Raw genomic sequence first — 19,676 nt, forward strand, 5'->3', positions numbered from 1 at the left:
TAGTGTCCAACAGAAAGTCGTGCAATGAAAAAAGTGCATTCATTTTCGGAAACGGAAATCACATTTATTGTCTTGGTCTGGACTTGATTCACCTAAAACTGTACAACAACAGCTGTTTTCTCTCGCAAACATCTTTTTTGTCGGCTGCTGTCATATCTATTGTGTTATTGACTGTGTGTACACACGCACGCACACACACGCAAACATACACACACTTTTTCAGGGGGGGGGGGGGGACACTAAGGCTCCTACAGTGAGGCAAGAGTGCAAAATAGTCCCATTGAAAAGCTTCGGTGGCTGCTTTAAGTCACAAAGATGTCCGATCCAGTGTTTTTTTTTCCGTTCCAAACGAAAGCATATTTGTACAAATGGATGGACGCCAACCGGCCGCAGCACGACAAATAGATCGCTTAAAAAAAAACATAAAAAAAAAAAACTGGTTCGATTGAGCGTCAAGATGGCGTTAGCTTAACTCACAGGTGTCAAAATCAAGGCCCGGGGCCCAAATCCGGCCCATCACATCATTTTTTTTTCGGCCCGCCAAAGCAAACTTGTGAAATTCAATGCTCATATATTGAGCTAGCGAGTGAGCTAGCTAGTTCTCTTTCTATTCAGGTCGCTGGCTAATCCCTTACATCCCAGGTGTCCAAGTCAAGGCCCGGGGGCCAAATTTGGCACGCGAAAGCAAATCAAATGATGACGATGCTGGCTAAAATCCGAACCAAAATGTCATATTTTTGGATGTAAACTACAATAACAGTCAGTATTCTTGACTGCAGATTTGAAAACTAGTTAATCATTAAGTTGTCGTGCGTGAATTCATAACGGCCCTCGAAAGGAAACCAATTACAATGTGGCCCGCGGCAAAAAAATAACTTTGACACTTAACTCATTCACTGCCATTCACGAATGTATTCGGAAATTGGAAAATATGAAGTAAAGCGCCATTCCTGAATTTGTTGGGGTTTTGTTGTTCTTTTTTGCTTGGGTGCCGATAAAGCATTGGTCAGACCTCTCACCATGTTTTTTTTCCCCTTCCACAAGGGGTAGCATTTGCCTTTTTTTCCATCTTAGTGCTTTTCTTCTAGCTTCAGCTGTTGTTCAAGTGCTCTATCAACCAATTTGTATATCAACCAAACCCTCATTTCAAGCTCAGCTAAATCCAGAACCATTTAACTTGGGAATTAACTCTTGCTTTCTGACGAATGAAGAGTTTCTCAGGTTTCTTATTCTGAATTGAATGTTTACATAGTCCTAAAACTCAATATTCTGTGGGTCCTTGAATTTGAGCGAAAATGAGTGGACACATTTTAACACGTCTGGCAGTCAATGAGTTAACAATATATTTATTATTGTAATTGTAGTTAGTGATCGAAAACTGTACTAATACAGTCAAAACTGGGTTTTTGAACATCTCGATTCTCAACCAATTTGGTTTTTCGACCACCAATTTCTTTTTTTTTTCATGTCTTGGTTGACAATGAAAAATGGATTCTTGAGAAAACTGAGTGCGCCTGAATGCACCACTCGACTCGTCTCCCGCTTCCTTATACGTCACTTCCTGTTGGCGTATCTCATTGTGACCGACGGATTATCCTCGTGTCACTTTTCATTGTGAGCAGACAGGTTTGTATTGATTAAAAAAAGCAGATATTGATTACATTGATTATAATTAGAAATGTTTCAGTTTTCAACCTAATTGCTTTTCAAAATCGGTTTCTGGAACGGATTATGGTCAAAAACCAAAGTTTGACTGTATTTTTGTTCCCTAAAAACTACAAAATTACAAAATGTCGTTTCAAAAGGTACAATTTTTTTGTTGTTGTTTTGGATCTTAGTAGATTGTGCAAATGTACTGCGCCTAAAATGTTGCGGTTGGGCAGTTCTGGACATACATCGATGCGCGCGCACACACACACACACACACACACACACACACACACACAGACACACTGCACACGTGCTAAAGTGCACAGTTTTAACTAAAACAGTCCAAAGTTCTACTTTGAAGTCTTTATAATGAGCTAGTTTACCACATTCAGGGGCATAATAAATAAATATTTGGGTTAGGTTTATAAAATAAAAAAAATATATAATAATAAAAGGCAGGATTCAGATGCTATGCTAACACTGTGAATGGAAGGCTAACAGTATAAACATGTAATCATGTTTTTTTTTTTTTTTTTTTTTTTTGAAGGCCCCAAAATCAAGTGTGGGTTCATTTTTAAAAAATAAAAATGAAAGAAAATCTGCAGCAGCAGTGGAATATCAGTGGTATAACCCATGGCATTTTTTTTGGATTAATAAATGTAAAACAAAGGAATAAACAAGTGCGTTATGCTACATTCAAGCAACGTTTATATTTTGGGGGGGTCCGTATTAAGTTCGTATCCCTTTTTTTGAGGGGTTGGTTGTGCTTCCACTTCTTGCTCCTTGAAAGAAGATCAATCAGTCACAATGTCATTCCATCCCATAATTTTCATAAGTGCTCAGTGTCGATGTCGAAAGTGCCGCATAGGTTTTTTTATTTTGAACACTTGAGTGTTCAAAAAGTGTGTTTAAAGTCTCCATCGCGAGACTGGACTCTTCACGTTTCGGTCGGGACGTGTCAGGTGGGCTAAAACCTTTTTGCCGCCTAAAGCGGGCGTCGTGGTGACGGCAATGATCCACGTCAACACCTGGACATTCAATAAAAACGAAGCGTTGACCTCGTCGAATGACCTCGGGGACAATCGGCTTTGGAGCTTTGTTCCCGTGGTAACAAGATTTGGTAACATTTCAAAATAAAAGCTGCTTCAAAAGGTGCTTGGGGCTCTTTGGCCTTCAACAAATGTGGAAAGGACTCGAAGGAATGAAACGGTGAAAAAGTGAAGAAAAGAAGAGTTTACACCACCTGGGTGGGCGGGGCCATAGGAGCTGGCAGGCTGAGCGATTCCTGCGACATTTTCACAAGCTCCGGCGAAGTCGCGGCGGGCGTTGAGGAGGTGGCGGCGTTTGGTAGGCCTGCGGTCACGCCATCGGGGTCTCCTTTGGGTTCAACGGCTTGGCTGTAGTTCATCTTGACGATGTGTTGCTGCAGGTGCCTGATCCAGTCCTCTTGCACCGAAAGCGGACCGTGAAACTCCACCTCGCAGAATCTGACGGAGAACGCGGATCTCGGTGAGCGAGTTCCGCCACCGCAGCCGACGGAAACGGGACTCACCGGCACTTGAGGGTGTAGAACTTGCCCACCAGTTTGACCAGCGGGTCAGCGGGTGGCTTTGGCACTAAAGCGGGGACTGTACTTGTGCGAGGGGGTTTCGCCGGGCCGTTGTCCCTCTCGGTTCCTTCCGTGCAGGACGGGTTCTTCAGGGGGCGGCGTTCAAAACCTTACGAGAGGGGGAAACTTGTCACTCATGCTTATTTTTGAGTACAGTGATACCTCGGTTTATGAACCTTTTGGTTTATGAACGTTAAATTTAGGAAAAATTAACCTTGGCATACGAAGTACTTTTCGAGATACACACGGAGCACCACAATGAGTGATGTGTCGTTCGCAAACAAGCCTGTTCTCCAAAAAAGAAAATGGCAGCCGGCTTATAAGGCTCATTTAGTAGAAAATTGTGTTTTATTGGGACCTGGGAATGGATTATTCTCATTTTAATGGTTTCCTATGGGAAATCAATTTTTGGGATACAAACTCTGTCTGGGAACTAATTAGGTTCGTACGCCAAGGTATCACTGTATTATGGAAATATGCTACTCAATTCTGTGTATTTATTTAATTAATGACATTCAGTGTATCAGCTAACTAGCTATCTAGCTATCTAGGTGGCTTGCTATCTATCTATTAACTGGCTATTAGTTAGCCAGCTTTTCTCTCTATTTGAGTTATTCTGGGTTGTTGGCTATCTATTAGCTATCTACTAGCTAGTTTTGAAAGGCACTTATAAATGAAATGTATTATTGTGATGATGATGATGGTTATTATTATTATTAGAACTTCTGGCGCGGACCGTTCAGTATTGGGAAATTGTATGTTTCAACTTGTTAAGTTTGTTTATAATAATAATAATACATTTTATTTCTGAGCACCTTTCAAAACTCTCAAGGTCACTTTACAGTCACAGGTTAAGTTTTTCTGTGGGTGAGCAGTGGCAGCCACACGCGCCAGCGTTCACTCAACCCGGAAAAACTCAAATAGATAGAAAGCTAGCTAGCCAGTGAATAACTAGCAAATAGAATTGTAAGACAAATAGATAGAAAGCTAATAGATAGGTTAACCTTATCATGGTTTTGTTTGCTACTTTGGACCTTTCTGTTCTGATGACATTGTTCAATAATTTGTTCTTGTGAAACGAAACAGGTGGACTCGAAGGAATGAAACGGGGGTGAAAATGAAAGCGTGGCGTACCTCTGGGCAGACGGACGTTGAGCTCGCTACGAGCCACCTGCGCTTGAAGTGGAAGGCGACCGACCATCGGCGGCGGCGGTCGGGGACTGCTACTGCGAGGCCCGACGTGAGAAGAAGCCCGAAAGTTGGGAGCCGCCGCCGCCGCTACGTCTTCCTCTAAGCCGTCTTCACGGCTCAGCGGGCGCACCAGGTTGACCGCCAGAGAGGAAGACCATTGGGAGGAAGAGGAGGAGGATGAAGAGGAGGCCTTGTGCGAGAAGGAGGGGCTGAGATCCCAATCCGTCGAGGCGTGGAGGGGCGAGCTGCTCTTCTGGAAGGCAACAGTTATGATTATGATTATGATTAAAATACACACAAAAATGCTGAGATGCGAACAACGCATTTTATTTTTACAACGCTGACTGTTTTTAACTCATTCACTGCCAGACATGCAAAAATGTGTGCACTCCAGTGCCAGGGTTATTGTCATTGTCACTCAAATTGCAGGACCCACAGAATATTGACTTTTAGGAATACATCAACATTCAATGCAGCGTAAAAAAACCTTAGACTCTCATCAGAAAAAAAATGTTAATTCCTCAATTGTATGGGTCTGGAGTTATCTGAGCTTGAAATGAGGGCAGCTGTTCAAAATAATAAACAATTCTAGTCATGGGATACTTTTTTTTTCTGTGGGTGAGCAGCAGCAGGCACACGCGCCAGCATTCACTCAACCCAGAAGTAACTCAAATAGATAGAAAGCTTGCTAGCTAAGCAATTGTTAGCCAACAGATACCTAGCTAGATAGCGGGCCAGCTAGATCGTGAATAGCTTGTTAGCTAGATAGTGAATAGCTAGATAGCTAGCCAGCCAGATAGCTAGCTAGCCAGCCAGCGGTAATAGCTAGCAAATAGCTAGCAAATGATAATAATAATAACAATAATATATTTCATTTATAATCGCTTTTCAAAACTCTCGGTTGATTGCGTTAGCGTGTGTGCGTACCCTCTTGGAAGCGGGCCGGCTACTCTGCACGTAGCTGCGGTGCATTTCCAAGACCTTCTGCGGCCTGCTGTGAATCCAAGCGCTGAGCGTCTCGATGGGCGAGCCGTTGACGCACCATTCCGTCACGCCAAACTGCCTCAAGTGAGCTCGCGCGTGACTGGCCAGCGCTTTGCGGTTCTCAAAGTAGAAGCCGCACAGCTCGCAGCTCGGATCTGAACACACACACAAAATGGCGGGTGAGGTTTAAGCTTAAAGGACAACCGACACCTCCGGACAAGTTGCCTCCATAATTTGGAAAATCATTTCAAATGACTTCTACTGAGCGCAGTTGACAAAGATTCCACGGTATATAGCGCACAGAGCTTGTGCATTTTCTGGGCACTACATTGGAGTCCAGACGGCTCCAATTGATACGGAAGGACTTCTTTAATCGATTGCAAACATTTATGCTTTCCTCTTCAGAACTACAGTAAAGTCTCGTTATATCGATATTCAAGGGAGTCCGAAAAAATATCGATATAACCGGGACTATCGATATATCCGACCCTGTTTGCATGTAATTTTCTCCGTGCGTGCATAGAAATAGTATCGATATAATCGGGACTATCGATATATCCGATATCGATATAACGAGACTTTACTGTATTTGAATCAACAAGAAACGATATTTTCCCAAATCTGAACTTTCTGAAGCCATTGTTTTGATTCTGGAGCAAGGCAGTTTGTGAAGGAGTTTCCTGATGTGACGTCACAAATTGGGGGCGGGACTTTCTGAATCTCTCCAGTTTCAAGCTCATTCCAGAATTGTTCCTTGTGTGTTCTACATACTTGGCAATAAAGATGATTCTGATTCTGATTCTGATTAGTGGCAGTTATGAGCAACTTTAAGACATTTTTATTGGTGATTTGCATTTGATAAAAAAAGATCAGCTTGTGTGTTTTGGGTATTTTCGATGCTATAAAACGTTTTTCTGATGTCAGTTAGGAAACCAAAAAAAATGGTGTCGGTTGTCCTTTAAAGAAGTCGTCGGACACGACGTGATCACTCACCCTTGCGAACAAACTTGTCATGGGAAGTCTTTTTCTTCACAAGGAAGTCACGCGGTAGCGCCAAGAACGTCTTGGAGCGACGGGATGCCGACTCGGCGTCTTCGGACTGTTTTCCTAGCGGCGAGATCCTGACGATTTTGGGTAAGCTAGGAGGCTCAAACGGGCCTTGCTTGGAAAGACTGGACCCCGACGACGGCACGCTAAAAGGGGATTTATACAGCTCGGGCGATTGGTCGCCGGAGACAAGGAACCCCCCTGAAGTTTTGGTCGGGTTGGTCCACGACGGACTTTTCGGAGTGTCGTTCTTGTCTCCGTCAGACCGAGGGGAGACCTTTAAGCCTCGTTTGTGCATCAAGAACCTCAAAGTGTCGATGGGCGAGCCGTTGACCGTCCATTCGGTGACGCCCATTTGGCGCAGGTGTGATCGGGCGTGGCTGGAAAGGCCTTTTCGGTTTTCAAAATATTCGCCGCAGAATTCGCAGCGGATGTCTCTGACGGGCGCCGCCTCGCGAGACGTCGCTGAGGTGAAACCAGAAAGGGCGCTTGTCAAAAAACGGGGTCTGATGCAAAAAAAAGTTTGGAGGATGAAACTTACCAAAGTTGAGAGGGAGCGCACCGTCGGAGCCGCGCCAGTCGGCGCAAGCACCTCCGAAGCCGCCCACCGTCTCCGGGGTCGTGACCTCTATTTGCTCCGGTTCAGACTTCAGAATCAACCCGCTTGAGGACATCAATGGAGTCCGATTCGATTTGGAAGCGGGCGGCGGCGATGAGGCGAAGGGGAGTCGGCTCGGGGCGGCGGATGGCGAGGAGCAGGCCGAAAGCGGAGAACCGGGGGGTCCGGGTGAAGACTGAGGGGGGGCTTTGCGAGACTTGAAAGACAAACCTCGTCTGGAGATGATTTCCCTCAGGGTGTCGATTGGGGAACCGTTGACCAACCACTTGGTTATCCCCATTTGACGCAGGTGGGAGCGAGCGTGGCTGGACAGTCCTTTACGGTTCTCAAAATATTCACCGCAGAACTCACAGACGATTTCCTTGGGGGGCTCACCTGAGCGATTACAAAAGTACAAAGAAGATTGGATCATCTTTTGTAGCGATGGGAATTCGCCGGCTCTTTTTAGAGAGCCGATTCTTTTGGCTCGGCTCAGTCAAAAGAGCTGACTCTTTTGGCTCACTCAAAAGATTCAGCTCTTTAAGCTCACTCAAAAGAGCCGGCTCATTCGGGTCACTCAAAAGAGCCGGCTCATTCGGGTCACCGTAATCAATTGATCGGCCAGACAAAAACACTCACTGTGGGGGAGGCTCACGATCTCGCCGCTGCTCAGGTGGAAGACCTGCACGAAAGACGATTTATGACGCTTGGTAGGCGGGCCAAAGGAAGACGGAGAGGTCGCTTTGGAGGTCGCCGTCGTCGTCGTGGCCTTATACAGGAGAGACGGCAAGGAAGAAGGGGGCGTCGCCTTCTTTGGGGATTCCGCATCAAGCCGGAATTTGCCGGATTTGTGCTCAAAGTCCTCCGAGTCCATCAGCTGATGGAGGAGAGCGATGGGCGAGCCTTTGGATTCCGAGTACTGCACCCCGAAGTGGCGCAAGTGAGCCCTGGCGTGGCTCGACAAGCCTTTGCGGGTCTCGAACCAGGCGCCGCATAGCCGGCAAACGATGTCGTTGCTCGGTTCCACCTCCAAGGCTGCGAAAAAAAAAAAAGGTGGGGGGGGGGGGGTAACCTTGGGATGAATCGGTGAAAAGGTTTCTTCAGTCGTCATCTGTACTTCTGTGAACGTGTCAGACGTTTCGCTTCTTATCCAAGAGGCTTCGTCAGCTAACTAAAATCTTTTGCTGGTAGTTTCGGCCCTATATATACACAGTGTATACAAATATATATCCCTACTGTGCAGCCGTGGCGGTGCCAGGCTGTGCTATGATTGGTCCCTGCTCTCACGTTGGGGGGGAGCAGAGGACTACTCCCTACGGCTACACTGGTTACTTCTATTGTCCTGCCTGAGTATGGGGTCCACGACTGGCCTGATTGCCCTATTTGCTCTGGTATCACCTCATCAGCATAACTAAGCCTATGTTGCGGAAGAAGTCTGTTGTAGGAACGATCCAAATTGAACCTCACCCCACCATGGCGATTTAGTGAAGGGTTTTGCCATTTTATGAAAATAGCTTCTTTTACTCCCCTTTCAAAACATCTATTTTCTAAGATTTTAACCTCATTGTCGTCAAATGAGTGTTTGCTAGCTTTTAGGTGCATATGGACTGCATATTGATGAGGCTCATTAGTATTATCCCTGCGATGTTGATAAAGTCTTTTTTGGAGAATTTGTTGAGTCTCCCCAATGTATTTGAGGGTAACCACAGTTTGTGAGTGCTCTCCTGACATGTTTTGACTCCAGTAGGGATATACACAGGGCCGAAAAATACCAGCAAAAGATTTTAGTTTGCTGACGAAGCTTCTCGGATAAGAAGCGAAACGTCCCACACCTTCAAATTTGTACAGATGACGGCTGAAGAAACCTTTTCATCGATGGACCTCTCCGCTTGGGATGAATGGCAAAGACAAAGGGAAAACGTACCCAGGTTGAGAGGAGCGTCGTTTTCATGTGGCGCCCAGATGGGTTTGGATGGCGAGATGGCGGCGGAGACGAGAAGGTTGGAGGCGGAGCCTTTGGCGGGTCCCAACCTCTGCTCGGTGAAGCGCAAAGGGGAAGACGCCGGCAGCAACGAGGAAATGGGGGCTTTCCTCACCACTGACGTGGGAGAACTTGCGCTAACCAGAAGCGGAGAACCTCGAGTTGGCGAACAGGAAGTGGGCGGCGGCTCTTTGGCCGCTTTGCTCAAAACGCTAAAGGCCATGGCTTTCTCGTCCATGTCGTCCACGTCCTCCATGTGGTCTTTGTCCACTGGAGATGAAGTCCTGACCGAACGAGGCTCGACGGATGCCCGCAAGTGGGTGCTAGCGTGGACGGACATCTGCCGCCTGCTCTCAAATTCAGCGCCACACAGTTCACACTTTAAATCGCCAACTGGAAGACACACCGCAAAGTCCACAAAAAAACGAAACAGCACTTCCCATAATAATCAATGTAAAAAACGTTAATCCGTTACAAGCCTTGAAAACAACTTGTTTTGAAGCACTTTTTAACTATTTCACAGAATGTTCAACCTTTTGTCCATGTTAACGCTTTTTTCCAGCTTCAGCTGTTGTTAAAGCTAGAGATAAAGTTAATCATCATCAATAAAAAATAAATAATAATAATACATTTCATTTATAATCCTTGACATTTAAATCCTGGGGGGAGGGACATCTTTGCACCATTTTGGGCCATCAAAAAAAAAATCTGTGGTACCTTCCGGGTGGTCATCTTCGCCTGCGAGGAGGCGATCCTGGTCCACGTGGTGAAGGTCCGCTTTCTGAGGGCTCGAATGGAGGCCATCGACAGGCTCAACTTGTTCCTCAGCCTCTCCGTCACCTACAAAAGAAGACACAGCGGCCCTTGTCGTCCACAAATGCTTCGTAGAAGAAGACGAATGCTAAAATAAACAACTAGCGGTTAGCAAGACGGCGTTATCAATCCGACGTGGGCTTGGATGGCAGTTAAAAGACCGCCGACGATCGATCAGAGAAGGTTTGGAGGTCACTTTCATTTCTCTGATTTGAGATGAGAACAGCGCTTTCAAATCCACAAGTGTGTTTATCTGACATTTGAAGCTTTGATGATATTTTCGGCAGCGCTTTGGCTTTGTTGTTGTTGTTGTTCAATTACCGTATTTGCCAGTGTAGAAAACCCACCCAAAAGCTTGGGTTTACTTGAAAAGATAACCCTGCGCCTTATATGTGAAGTTATATTGTCAGCAGCCACCGACTGCCACCCCCATTTCAATCTCCAATAACCCCAAACCCATATAACTTAGGAATTAACTCTTTTTTTTCAAAATGAAAGAAGAGAGTCTAAGGTTTCTTACACTGCATTGAATGTTGATGTAGTCCTAAAAGTTAATATTTTGTGGGTCCTGGAATTCGAGTGACAATGACAAAAACCCTGGCACTGGAGTGGGCACATTTTTATAAATTAAATGCATTATTATTATGATTCTTCTTGCAGATGTCTGCCAGTGAATGGGTTCATTATTCTTTCTTTAATATGTTTCAAAAATACTTTTTGAAACATGTCATTCATTAAAGGTGCGCCTCATAGTGTGGTGTGCCATATACACTGGAAAATATATGCCACTGCTCACCTGCAGAAAAAATATCCTGTGACTGTAAAGTGTCCTTGAGAGTTTTTTACGTTAGTGATTTGTTTTACATATATTTTTATACTATTTCTGGGATTAAATTAATTAAAGCAAAAAAAAATTAAAAATACGAGGAGCCATTTGTGAGCCGAAAGAACCTGCACTTTTGAATGAGCCGAAAGAGCCGGCTCTTTTTAGCTACCCCCAATGAGCCGGCTCTTTTGTGTGACCCGAATGAACTGACTGTTAATAAATGAAATGTATTATTATTATTATTGTTATAAAGGTAAATCCAATCCATTTCAAAGACATGAATTCAGGGGTGGGAGGCGTAAGGTGAACGAATGAATGACACAGCAGGATGAAAGCAAAGCTCAACCTTGGCAGCTTGTTCTTGACAAATCGCAGCTGACATTTCACGCTGGGACACACACAAAAAAACGGTGTAAAACGCAAATGTGGCCAGTGTGCCGCAATTGTGCCTTTTCTGCGACAAACGAGGGAATGAGAAGAGACGTGGGGGTGAGGGGGGGGGGGGGGGGGGTAGACCAGACAAAGCTTTTCGTCTGGTGTGCGGGCCGCTCATCCCTCGACTGTCACCGGAGCGACGATGTGACACCTCCGGGGGTGAAGACGAAACCAGTCCGGTTCCCTTCTAGCGAACCTCTCGCTCCACTCTGGACCCCCACGACACCGCCCCCACCCCCCACGCCATCTCCAACTCAAGTCAAAAACTTCCATTCGCGGTTTGAGTTGGAATCAAATCGAGGGTAGCGAGTTCACCTCGTGACGTTTCTGTGATCTGAGATGCTTCCACGCACTGGAATGGGCACATGGCCTCGTTAGAGAAAATCAAAACGGGCTAAAATGGCGAGGATTGAGATTTAGGTCTGATCGAGAAAAAAAAAATGAAGAAAAAAATAAATACAAGACTGTCTGCGATTTGCGATGATCAATCCGCTGCTCGAAATGACCCGATTTAACGTGCGCGTTACCTGCGATGGAGACGCGCGTTTTCAGGACACTTTTAATGTATCGATAAGGGGGGCTCGCGGAGGGAAAGGGGGGTTATGTCCGCGACGCCGTTGGGAATCCGAAAACCCACCCGGATGTCGAGACACCGGCCGCCGCTACTCACCGCTCGGCGACCGCGACGCTTTGGAGGCAGCGAGGCGTTTTTCGGCTATTGTTTGGGTCTGCGGGGAGGTGGAAGCAGCCATTTTGGCCCCCAGATGCACCGCTCGGCTAAGGCGTGACCAATCGAGAGGAGGCGGAGGTTGGCGACGAGCGAGCGCCGAGTCGAGTGACACATCGACGGGCATCAGGAGACTTTCGTAACCCCCCTACCACCATCTCCTCGCCCCTTCACTCAGTCTCCCTCACCTTGTCTCAGACCACCCCATTCCATTCCACACACACCACACCCCCGTTTTGGTTCGACATTCAAAGCAACCATGTGAATTTCAAGCATCTGGGCAGACATTTCCCACTGTTTCATTCATCAGTAAAACCTTTGGGATTCTATGAAAGAAAAAAAAAAGCCTACTACATAGAACATCTCAACATTCGCAACTACAGTGATACCTTGGCTTACGAACTTAATTGGTTCACAAAAAGTTTGTGTGTAAGGTGAAAAGTGTGTATTCCAAACATTAATTTCCCATAGGAAACCATTGAAATGAGAATAATCCGTTCCCAGGTCCCCGTAAAACATACGTTTCAACTAAATAAGGCTTAAAACTACACACAATATACCTTGTTTTATGTATAATAAATGTGCTATGATATTGTCATTAAATAAATAAACTGTACTTTATAATAAAGTCGTTTTATTTACCTTTGTGATGGTCGATGGCTTGATGGAATGGATAGCTTTTTGCATAAAGTGTCTCAAAGAGCTCTGGGTTGTACATTTTAGAAGTTGTAATATTACAAGAGCAACAGATGCAGGCAGACACTCTAGAAACTTCATTCATAGCTGGTTCCCTTGCTTGTATGTTCTCTTCAAATTGTACAGATGGCTTGTGCGGGAGATTTGTAGAGCCTGATTGATGGGATATTTTAACCTTGCAGTCTACACTTTGAATTTGAACTATCAATAAAGTTGAAACGAGTCCAAATGTCACTGTTTTTCTATCCATTTTCTCACCATTTCACTTTTGTTTTTTTGTTTCAAGCTCTGTCGTCTCCCTTTCGTGTGTGTGTGTGTGTGTTTCTGTTTCTTTAACCACTCCCCCCGCCAACTCGACTTTAACCGAAGACTGGGGGCGGGGAATAGAGGGATAAAAAAGCGATCTGCCATTTCAGGAGCTCCAGGAACCGGCTCGTTCGCGAATGACACATCACTCATTGTGGCGCTCCGTGTGTTTACCGAAAAATAGTTCGTATGCCAAGGTTATATTCTCGCGAATTTAACATTCGTAAGGCGAAAAGTTCATTAGCTAAAGCGTTTGTAGGCCGAGGTATCACCGTATCATGACAAAGATTTTCTTTGACCAAGAGAAAGAGCTCTGAAGATTTGTTCATCGACCACAACAAATTGAAAGCATCAAACATACCTTCTTGGACTCCGTCCTCCATGTTCAAGGGTCCAGGAGATCCAGATGATAGAGAAACAGGAGAGAGAGCATCTCTCTTGCTCTCGCTCATCTCACCCTCCATTTTAAACCCGATGAACTCGTCCTCGTCTTCGTCGTCTTCGTGAACGGAGACAGCGCTCCGCGGGGGGGCGGTGGGGATGACGAGATCCGGTCTGCTGGAGAACAATTTCCGTAGGATGTAGATTGGCGAGATGGTCACGTCCCAGTTGGTGATGCCCAAGTCTCGTAGGTGCGCCCGGGCGTGACTCGACAGGCCTGCGCGGGTGTCGAAGCCGGCGCTACAGAACTCGCAGTGCATCACGCTGAACGTGGACGGGTCAAAGTTAGCCACTGTGGAGTGAAAATAATAATAATAATAACAAATAAATACATAAAAAAGTTACAGGAAGTGGTAAGAATTCTGTTGCTAGGTAAGTTTCCGTTGCTATTACATATTGATAGAGAATCGACAGAATAGAAGTGATCAAAGTTTCAAAGTTTCATGCTGTTCACTGCTTAGTTGGTCGAACACAAGGCCCACAATAGAAGCACAGAACATCTGGGGTCAATCTGAGGTGAACAGACACAGTCTGTTAACTGTCATCGTCGGGCAGGAGATCTGGCCTTGGGCGGAATTTAGGATTTGGGAAACTCCTTCACAGGAAGAGCTCATTAGCCAGGTTGCAAATCGATCAGTTCATGGAAAGACAAGCCATTAAAATGTCTCCGTTCTGTTGGTTTATGGATGTTGGTGCTTGTATAACATAGGATGTCTAGGGGCGTGGTATTCAAATCAAGAAGACTGTGTTTTACTCGTCTATCACTTCAATTTACATATAATAATAATACATTTAATTTCTAAGCACCTTTCAAAACTCTCAAGGTCACTTTCCAGTCACAGGATCCGTTTGTCGGTGGGTGAGCAGCGGCAACCACATGCGCCAGCATTCACTCAACCCGGAAGTAACTCAAATAGATAGAAAGCTATCTAGCTAACAGATAGATAATAGCTAGCTAGCTAGACAGTTAGCTAACTATCTAGATAGCCATATAGTTAATTGATAACCAGCTACAAAGCTAGCTAGCTAGCCATATAGCTAATAGATAGCAAATAGATAGCAAATGGATAGCAAATGGATAAAAACTGGATAGCAACTAGATAGCCAGCTAGCTAGCTAGCCAATAGATAGCAAATATATATCAAATAGATAACTAGCTAGGTAGCTAGCTAATAGATAGCAAATAGATAGCTAGCTAAGTAGCTAGCTAGATAGCAAATAGATCGCAAATGGATAGAAAATAGATAGCCAGCTAGGTAGATAGCTAATAGAAAGCAAATAGATAGCAAATGGATAGCATGTGTACTCTCAATAAGACAATCTGCCTGCGTCCGAGCGAACATCTCTGATGTTAAATATCATTTTTTTATGCTCCAACTCGCATTCAAACCAAAAAAAACTAAAGTATTTTGACGACATTCGGACTTCACGGTCACAAAGTCAGGAAGACGCTAACCTTTTTTCTTTTTCTTCTGATAAGAATAGCGCTTCTCGATAGCGTTGACCTCCTCCGGGGAAATAAAGTGACGCACGTTGTAGCTGACGCCCACCCGGTTCAGGTGACCCCTCACGTGATTGGCCAGGCCGATGCCATTATGAAATCGATCGGGGCAGTAGGGGCATTTCCTCTCCACGTTCCTCAAAGCCTCCGAGATCTCATCCAAGTCATCTTCGGCGTCATCCAGGATGTCCTCGGAAAGGAAACGTCGCAAGCGTTCGTCGTCCTCACAGTCGGCGCTCTCAATTTCGAAACGGGGGGTCGTAGTGCTGTTCTTTGGCCGTAAAACAAAATCCCTTCCGTCGGTCTGTCCCTCGGGCTCATCTTTCAAACTATTCCTCATCTGAGGAGGCGTTGCAGCATTTTGATGCTCTGGAGAATCGTCTGCATTAAAAAAATGGGGGTGTCAAGGGTGTCAAAGTCATTTTTTAGCTAGCATGATGGAATTTCACAAGTTGGATTTGCTTTCGCGGGCAGAATAAAATGATGTGGCGGGCCAGATTTGGCCCCCAGGCCTTGATTTTGACACCTGTGATGGAAGATATTAGCCAGCTAGCTGAATAGAAAGAGAGCAAGCTAGCTCGATTGTTATCGTTAGCTAGCTTGATCACTAGCTAGCTGCTAGCTCAATTGCTAGCTAGCTCAATTGCTAGCTAGATCGATCGCTGTCTACCTCGATCGCTAGCTAGCTTTAATGGTAGCTAGCTCAATCGCTAGCTAGCTTGATCGATAGCTATCTAGCTCGCTAGATGAGCATGGAATTTCACAAGTTTGATTTGCTCTGGCGGACCGAATAAAATGATGTGGCGGGCCAGATTTGACTTTGACACGTGTGTTTGAGGCTATAAACATCATGTGGTGGTCACGTTCTTTGGCCTTACCTGAACCGGCTCCCACGCGTCCTTTCACGACAACCTTCTCAGGGTCAACCTCCGGGCTCTCCTCCCGGTTTCCCTCACAGTCCTCCTCAATCGGCCTGGATCCAAGTTTTGCTCTCCTGCCGAACCTTCTGTTCTTATTCCAGGCGAGGACAACCTGGGCGGCCGCAACCTTCTCAAAGGCGCCAATTCCCTGGCGACTTTTGTTTTGACACGAGTTGGGCGGAGCTACAGAGTCGGACACGCAGTTGAAATCCAAGATGGAGTTTGAAGGTCCGGAGTGGGCCCGTTTCCGAAGTCTCTTTGTGGCAGCTTGACTTGCGGCGAGAGGAGATGAAGACGACGGAGGATCAGGAGAAGAAGAGGAACCGGATTTCAAAAGTAACGTCTTTCTCATGTGCGTCTTGACGTGATTTGCGAGAGCCTGCGAGGTTCTTGTGCTGAAGTTACAATGGCTGCAAACAAAACGGCGGCGGTTCAAAGTAGCACGAGGCTGGAAGGCGGTTCCTAAAGAACCTGCAGGACTTGGAGGTGCCTTTGATTGAAGAACCGGACGATCTTCATCCGATGTCGAACGCGGGATCTGGTATCGGAGACGATGAGCGTCCGACATCTTACCAGGAACAGGAACTGGACTTGTATTTTTCGAACCTTGGAGTTTTAGATCTTCGGACTCTTCTTTAGCCTTCTCGTTTTGGTTCAGTTTCTCGATTTCCGCCAAGATCTTGATCCGGGACTCCTGGTGCTTTTTTTGATGGTCGGCTAAGACGACAGAATCGGGAAGGTCCCACTCGCACTCTGCACACTGAAAACGTTGAGGACCTTCCTGGCTTGATGGACGGTGTTCAACCATGTGCTCCTTGAGGTGGACCTGCTTGTTGAAGTAGATGCTACATTCCACGCAAGTGAAAATATTGTGGTCATCTCCGTTTCCTTCGTGGTCTCCAAACAAGATCAGATCTTCGACTGATCCGTTGCCCAAATCATCAAGAGGGTATGGTCCTTTGCTTTGACACTGAGGTGCCTCGGTTGATCTTCTGGGACTACCGTCTGTTTGCGGAGCGACCTCAGGGAGTAAAGGTTCAGCAGTCCAGGGTCTGACCGGGTCTTGATTCTGCCTGAAGTTCTGATCTGGTGGAGCGTCCGGGCCTTGAGATGGACTCCCAGGTTCAGAGTCTCCAGTGAAGGCGTATATGTTCTTCTCTAGATCCTTGGCATCCTTTTCCTGGAGGTTCTTCTCTTCCTCATTTTCGTATGGGACGACCCTCGTTTGGAATGGTTCCTTTGGTTTTATTTTGCAGAGCAGGACCTCTGGTTCTCTTGGTTCTTCTCTTATGGTGCTTTCTTTGCTTTCCTTGCACAACCCTCTAGAGGGACACACATCGGACTCTTGCCCCGATTGCAGCAATTTTCCGTGTTTTTGGTCATCCTCACCATCAACTCTGGACAGCATCCAAAAGGACAGTAGATATGAGTTACTTCCGGGTTGAGTGAAGGCCTAGCTAGCTCTCTATTAGGTGTCTATTAGCGAGCTAGCTTTCTATCCGAGTTACTTAGCGCTCTATTAGCTGTCTATTAGCTAGCGAGCTTTCTATCCAAGTTACTTCCGGGTTGAGTGAAGGCCTAGCTAGCTATCTGCTAGCTGTCTATTAGCTAGCTAGCATTCTATCTATCTATCTATCTATCTATACACCACCTTCCTCACCTTGGTCCAGAGGAAGGAGATCCTGGGCTGTGAGTAACCAGACCAGTAGTGTTAGCAAAATGTCGTCGCTCCTCCTCTTCTGACATATAACGGCACACACAAACCACAGAAAAGATCACTTGACAGCCAAAGACCCAAAATTAATCGGCACTCAAAACGACATTGTCTTCAAAATGGATTCCATGCAGACGAAAATTTAAAACCTAAATATGCAAAGTGACACGTTACCATCGGCGTTCCAGCTCAGGGAGGAAGAAAAGGCCGAGGACTTGCACTCGATCTGCTCTGGATGCGTATCGCCATCTTGACCTTGCGAGCCTTTCGTTGACGTCTGGACGGCGCTCACGTCGGAAGAACATGAGGACTAGTGGGAAAAAAAAAAAATATTAAAATTGACAAAAAAATGACACATAGTTACCTCATTCACTAGAAGATGATGTGCAAAAATGTGGCTATCTAGCTAGCTGGCTGCTGGGCTATCGATTTGCTATCAGGATTGCTAGCTAGCTATCTATAAGCTATCTACTTCCGGGTACAGTGAACGCTGGCGCGAATGGCTGCCGCTGCTCACCCGCACAAAACAATCCCATGACTGTAAAGTGTCCTTGAGAGTTTTGAACGGCGCTTAGAAATTAAATGTATTATGACTATTATTATTATTAACTAGCTAGCTAGCTATGTACCTAGCTGGCTAGCTATGAGCTATCTATTAGCTAGCTGGCTAGTTTTCTATCTATTGGAGTTACTTCCGGATTGAGTGAACGCTGGCGCGTGTGGCTGCCGCTGCTCACCCACAGAAAAATTGACCCTGTGACTGTAAAGTGACCATGACAGTTTTGAAATGTGCTTATAAATGTTGTTAATAAATTATTGTTATTATTATTATTATTAGGACAAAAGAAAATTCAATAGAGATTCAAACGTCGCGACACCAAACTGCGAGCCAGATGTGCTACCCACTAGTGTACCGTGCTATTCTATAGTTATTATGGCATCATTCTTGTCTTTCAGTAATTATTCATAACAAATCAGACAGTATTTAGGTCGCACCCCCCCCCCCCCCCCTCACTACAATGACAGTGACGTGGAGGCTTTACCTGCTGTATGGTGCAGTTGAGGAAGGTCGGGGGGGCCGGATTTTGTTCAGAGTTCAGAGACAGGGGCACATCACTGGTCCCTGGGGTCAGCGGTTGCCCATTCGGCTCCATTCTCGGCCCCCAGACCCCCCCAGGAGGACAGTATGGAGAACAGACTGCCTACATGGTGCACCCCTCCTCGTCTTGTGTAAACATTGAAAAGAAGGGGGTCATTGCTCAACGCGTTCAAGAGATTTTGTCACATAACGCAAACGATTGCACAGTTGCGGAATGTTCGTGTTTTAGCTGTCCTCAGGATATCCCTCCACCCTCACCAGCTGCAGCTGTATAGGCCCCGTCTGACCCATTTTCACAACACCTCTGCTCTTTGAAACGGAACCCGGGTGCCGGAACGGTTCCAGAAAGACGTGGCGTTTATTTCCGTTTTCATGTCCCTTTTTAGGTCAGTGAAGGAAATAACCGAGAGACGTCAAAAGCTGCATCGGCTGACTGAGCTTTGTGTTAGCTCACCGCAAGTACGTGGCCGGTGTTGTCGATCGGTCATCGTCAGGTCAGTCTAAACTAGGCGATGTAAATGCAACGGCGTGTCTTTCAAAAGCATCAACTCGCGTCCGAACCCGGAAAATACTCACTGATCTCGGTGCCGGTGTTCGGATCCAGAAGGGGGGAAGGAGTCGCAGTCTAAGATCCGCTCGTCATAGTTGAGGACCGAGCGAGAAGCTTGATGCTCGCTACAAGCCCCTCGAGCTGTTTCCATGCACCAATGTGCTCGTTAAGTGTCACATTCAAGTCTTTGGTGATGTTTTGCATGGTTCACCGGTACAGGACTCCATATTCTTTGGATTTGGATTTGCAGGCACGCCACGGAAGCAGCGGGCGGACGTAACGTCCAATGGGAGGTGACGAGAAGTCCACAAGTGCCTCCATCCAGCTGCGAGTTTATTTTCACTTTTCACGGTTTTTATTTCAAACATTACACGCGTGGGAATGATTACCGGAGGCGTATTTTGTAAAAAAAAAAAAAAAAAAAAAACTAACGTGTATTCATAGTTTGTTCGGCGTGTCTAGTAAGGTTATTCTTATACCTGATTGTATTATGTGTATTAATAAATGTAATTAATCTTGAAGATTAGCATCCCCATTCATATGTCGTGCGATTTTAAATGTTATAATTCGTCACTTGGCATCGGTTCG

The 19,676-nt window shown here is 45.8% G+C and overlaps 1 protein-coding gene across 5 annotated transcripts; it reads right to left on the reverse strand.

Moving 5' to 3' along the window:
- Positions 1-48: 48 nt before the first annotated feature.
- wizb (WIZ zinc finger b) lies at positions 49-19,510 on the reverse strand. Of its 5 annotated transcripts, none has more exons than XM_089017885.1 (17): positions 19,115-19,509; positions 18,483-18,664; positions 17,614-17,749; positions 17,386-17,461; positions 15,684-17,122; positions 14,761-15,186; positions 13,225-13,596; positions 9,778-9,900; positions 9,004-9,453; positions 7,719-8,114; positions 7,023-7,475; positions 6,428-6,946; positions 5,378-5,589; positions 4,394-4,703; positions 3,203-3,368; positions 2,894-3,137; positions 49-2,678 (listed from the first exon to the last, which is right to left on the reverse strand). In XM_089017885.1, the coding sequence occupies exons 2-17, from the start codon at positions 18,591-18,593 to the stop codon at positions 2,559-2,561; spliced, it is 5,553 nt and encodes a 1,850-aa protein (XP_088874011.1). In that variant the 5' UTR covers positions 18,594-18,664; positions 19,115-19,509; the 3' UTR covers positions 49-2,558. The 5 variants fall into 5 exon arrangements, with proteins under 5 accessions (XP_088874011.1, XP_088874010.1, XP_088874014.1 ...); XM_089017884.1 differs by having other exon boundaries at positions 17,386-17,464; XM_089017888.1 differs by having other exon boundaries at positions 49-3,137.
- Between the last annotated feature and the right edge of the window lie 166 nt (positions 19,511-19,676).

This window comes from Hippocampus bargibanti, linkage group LG17, assembly GCF_051943395.1.
Source record: "Hippocampus bargibanti isolate YZ-2025 linkage group LG17, ASM5194339v1, whole genome shotgun sequence".
NCBI lineage: Eukaryota > Metazoa > Chordata > Actinopteri > Syngnathiformes > Syngnathidae > Hippocampus > Hippocampus bargibanti.

Coding starts and splice junctions, on each gene's coding strand:
- wizb (XM_089017884.1), bottom strand. CDS start 18,593: ATGGAGCCGAATGGGCAACCGCTGACCCCAGGGACCAGTGATGTGCCC. Junction 8,115..9,003: donor CGACGCTCCTCTCAACCTGG/GTACGTTTTCCC, acceptor TTTTTTTCGCAG/CCTTGGAGGTGGAACCGAGC. Junction 5,590..6,427: donor TGACAAGTTTGTTCGCAAGG/GTGAGTGATCAC, acceptor GTGTGTGTTCAG/ATCCGAGCTGCGAGCTGTGC.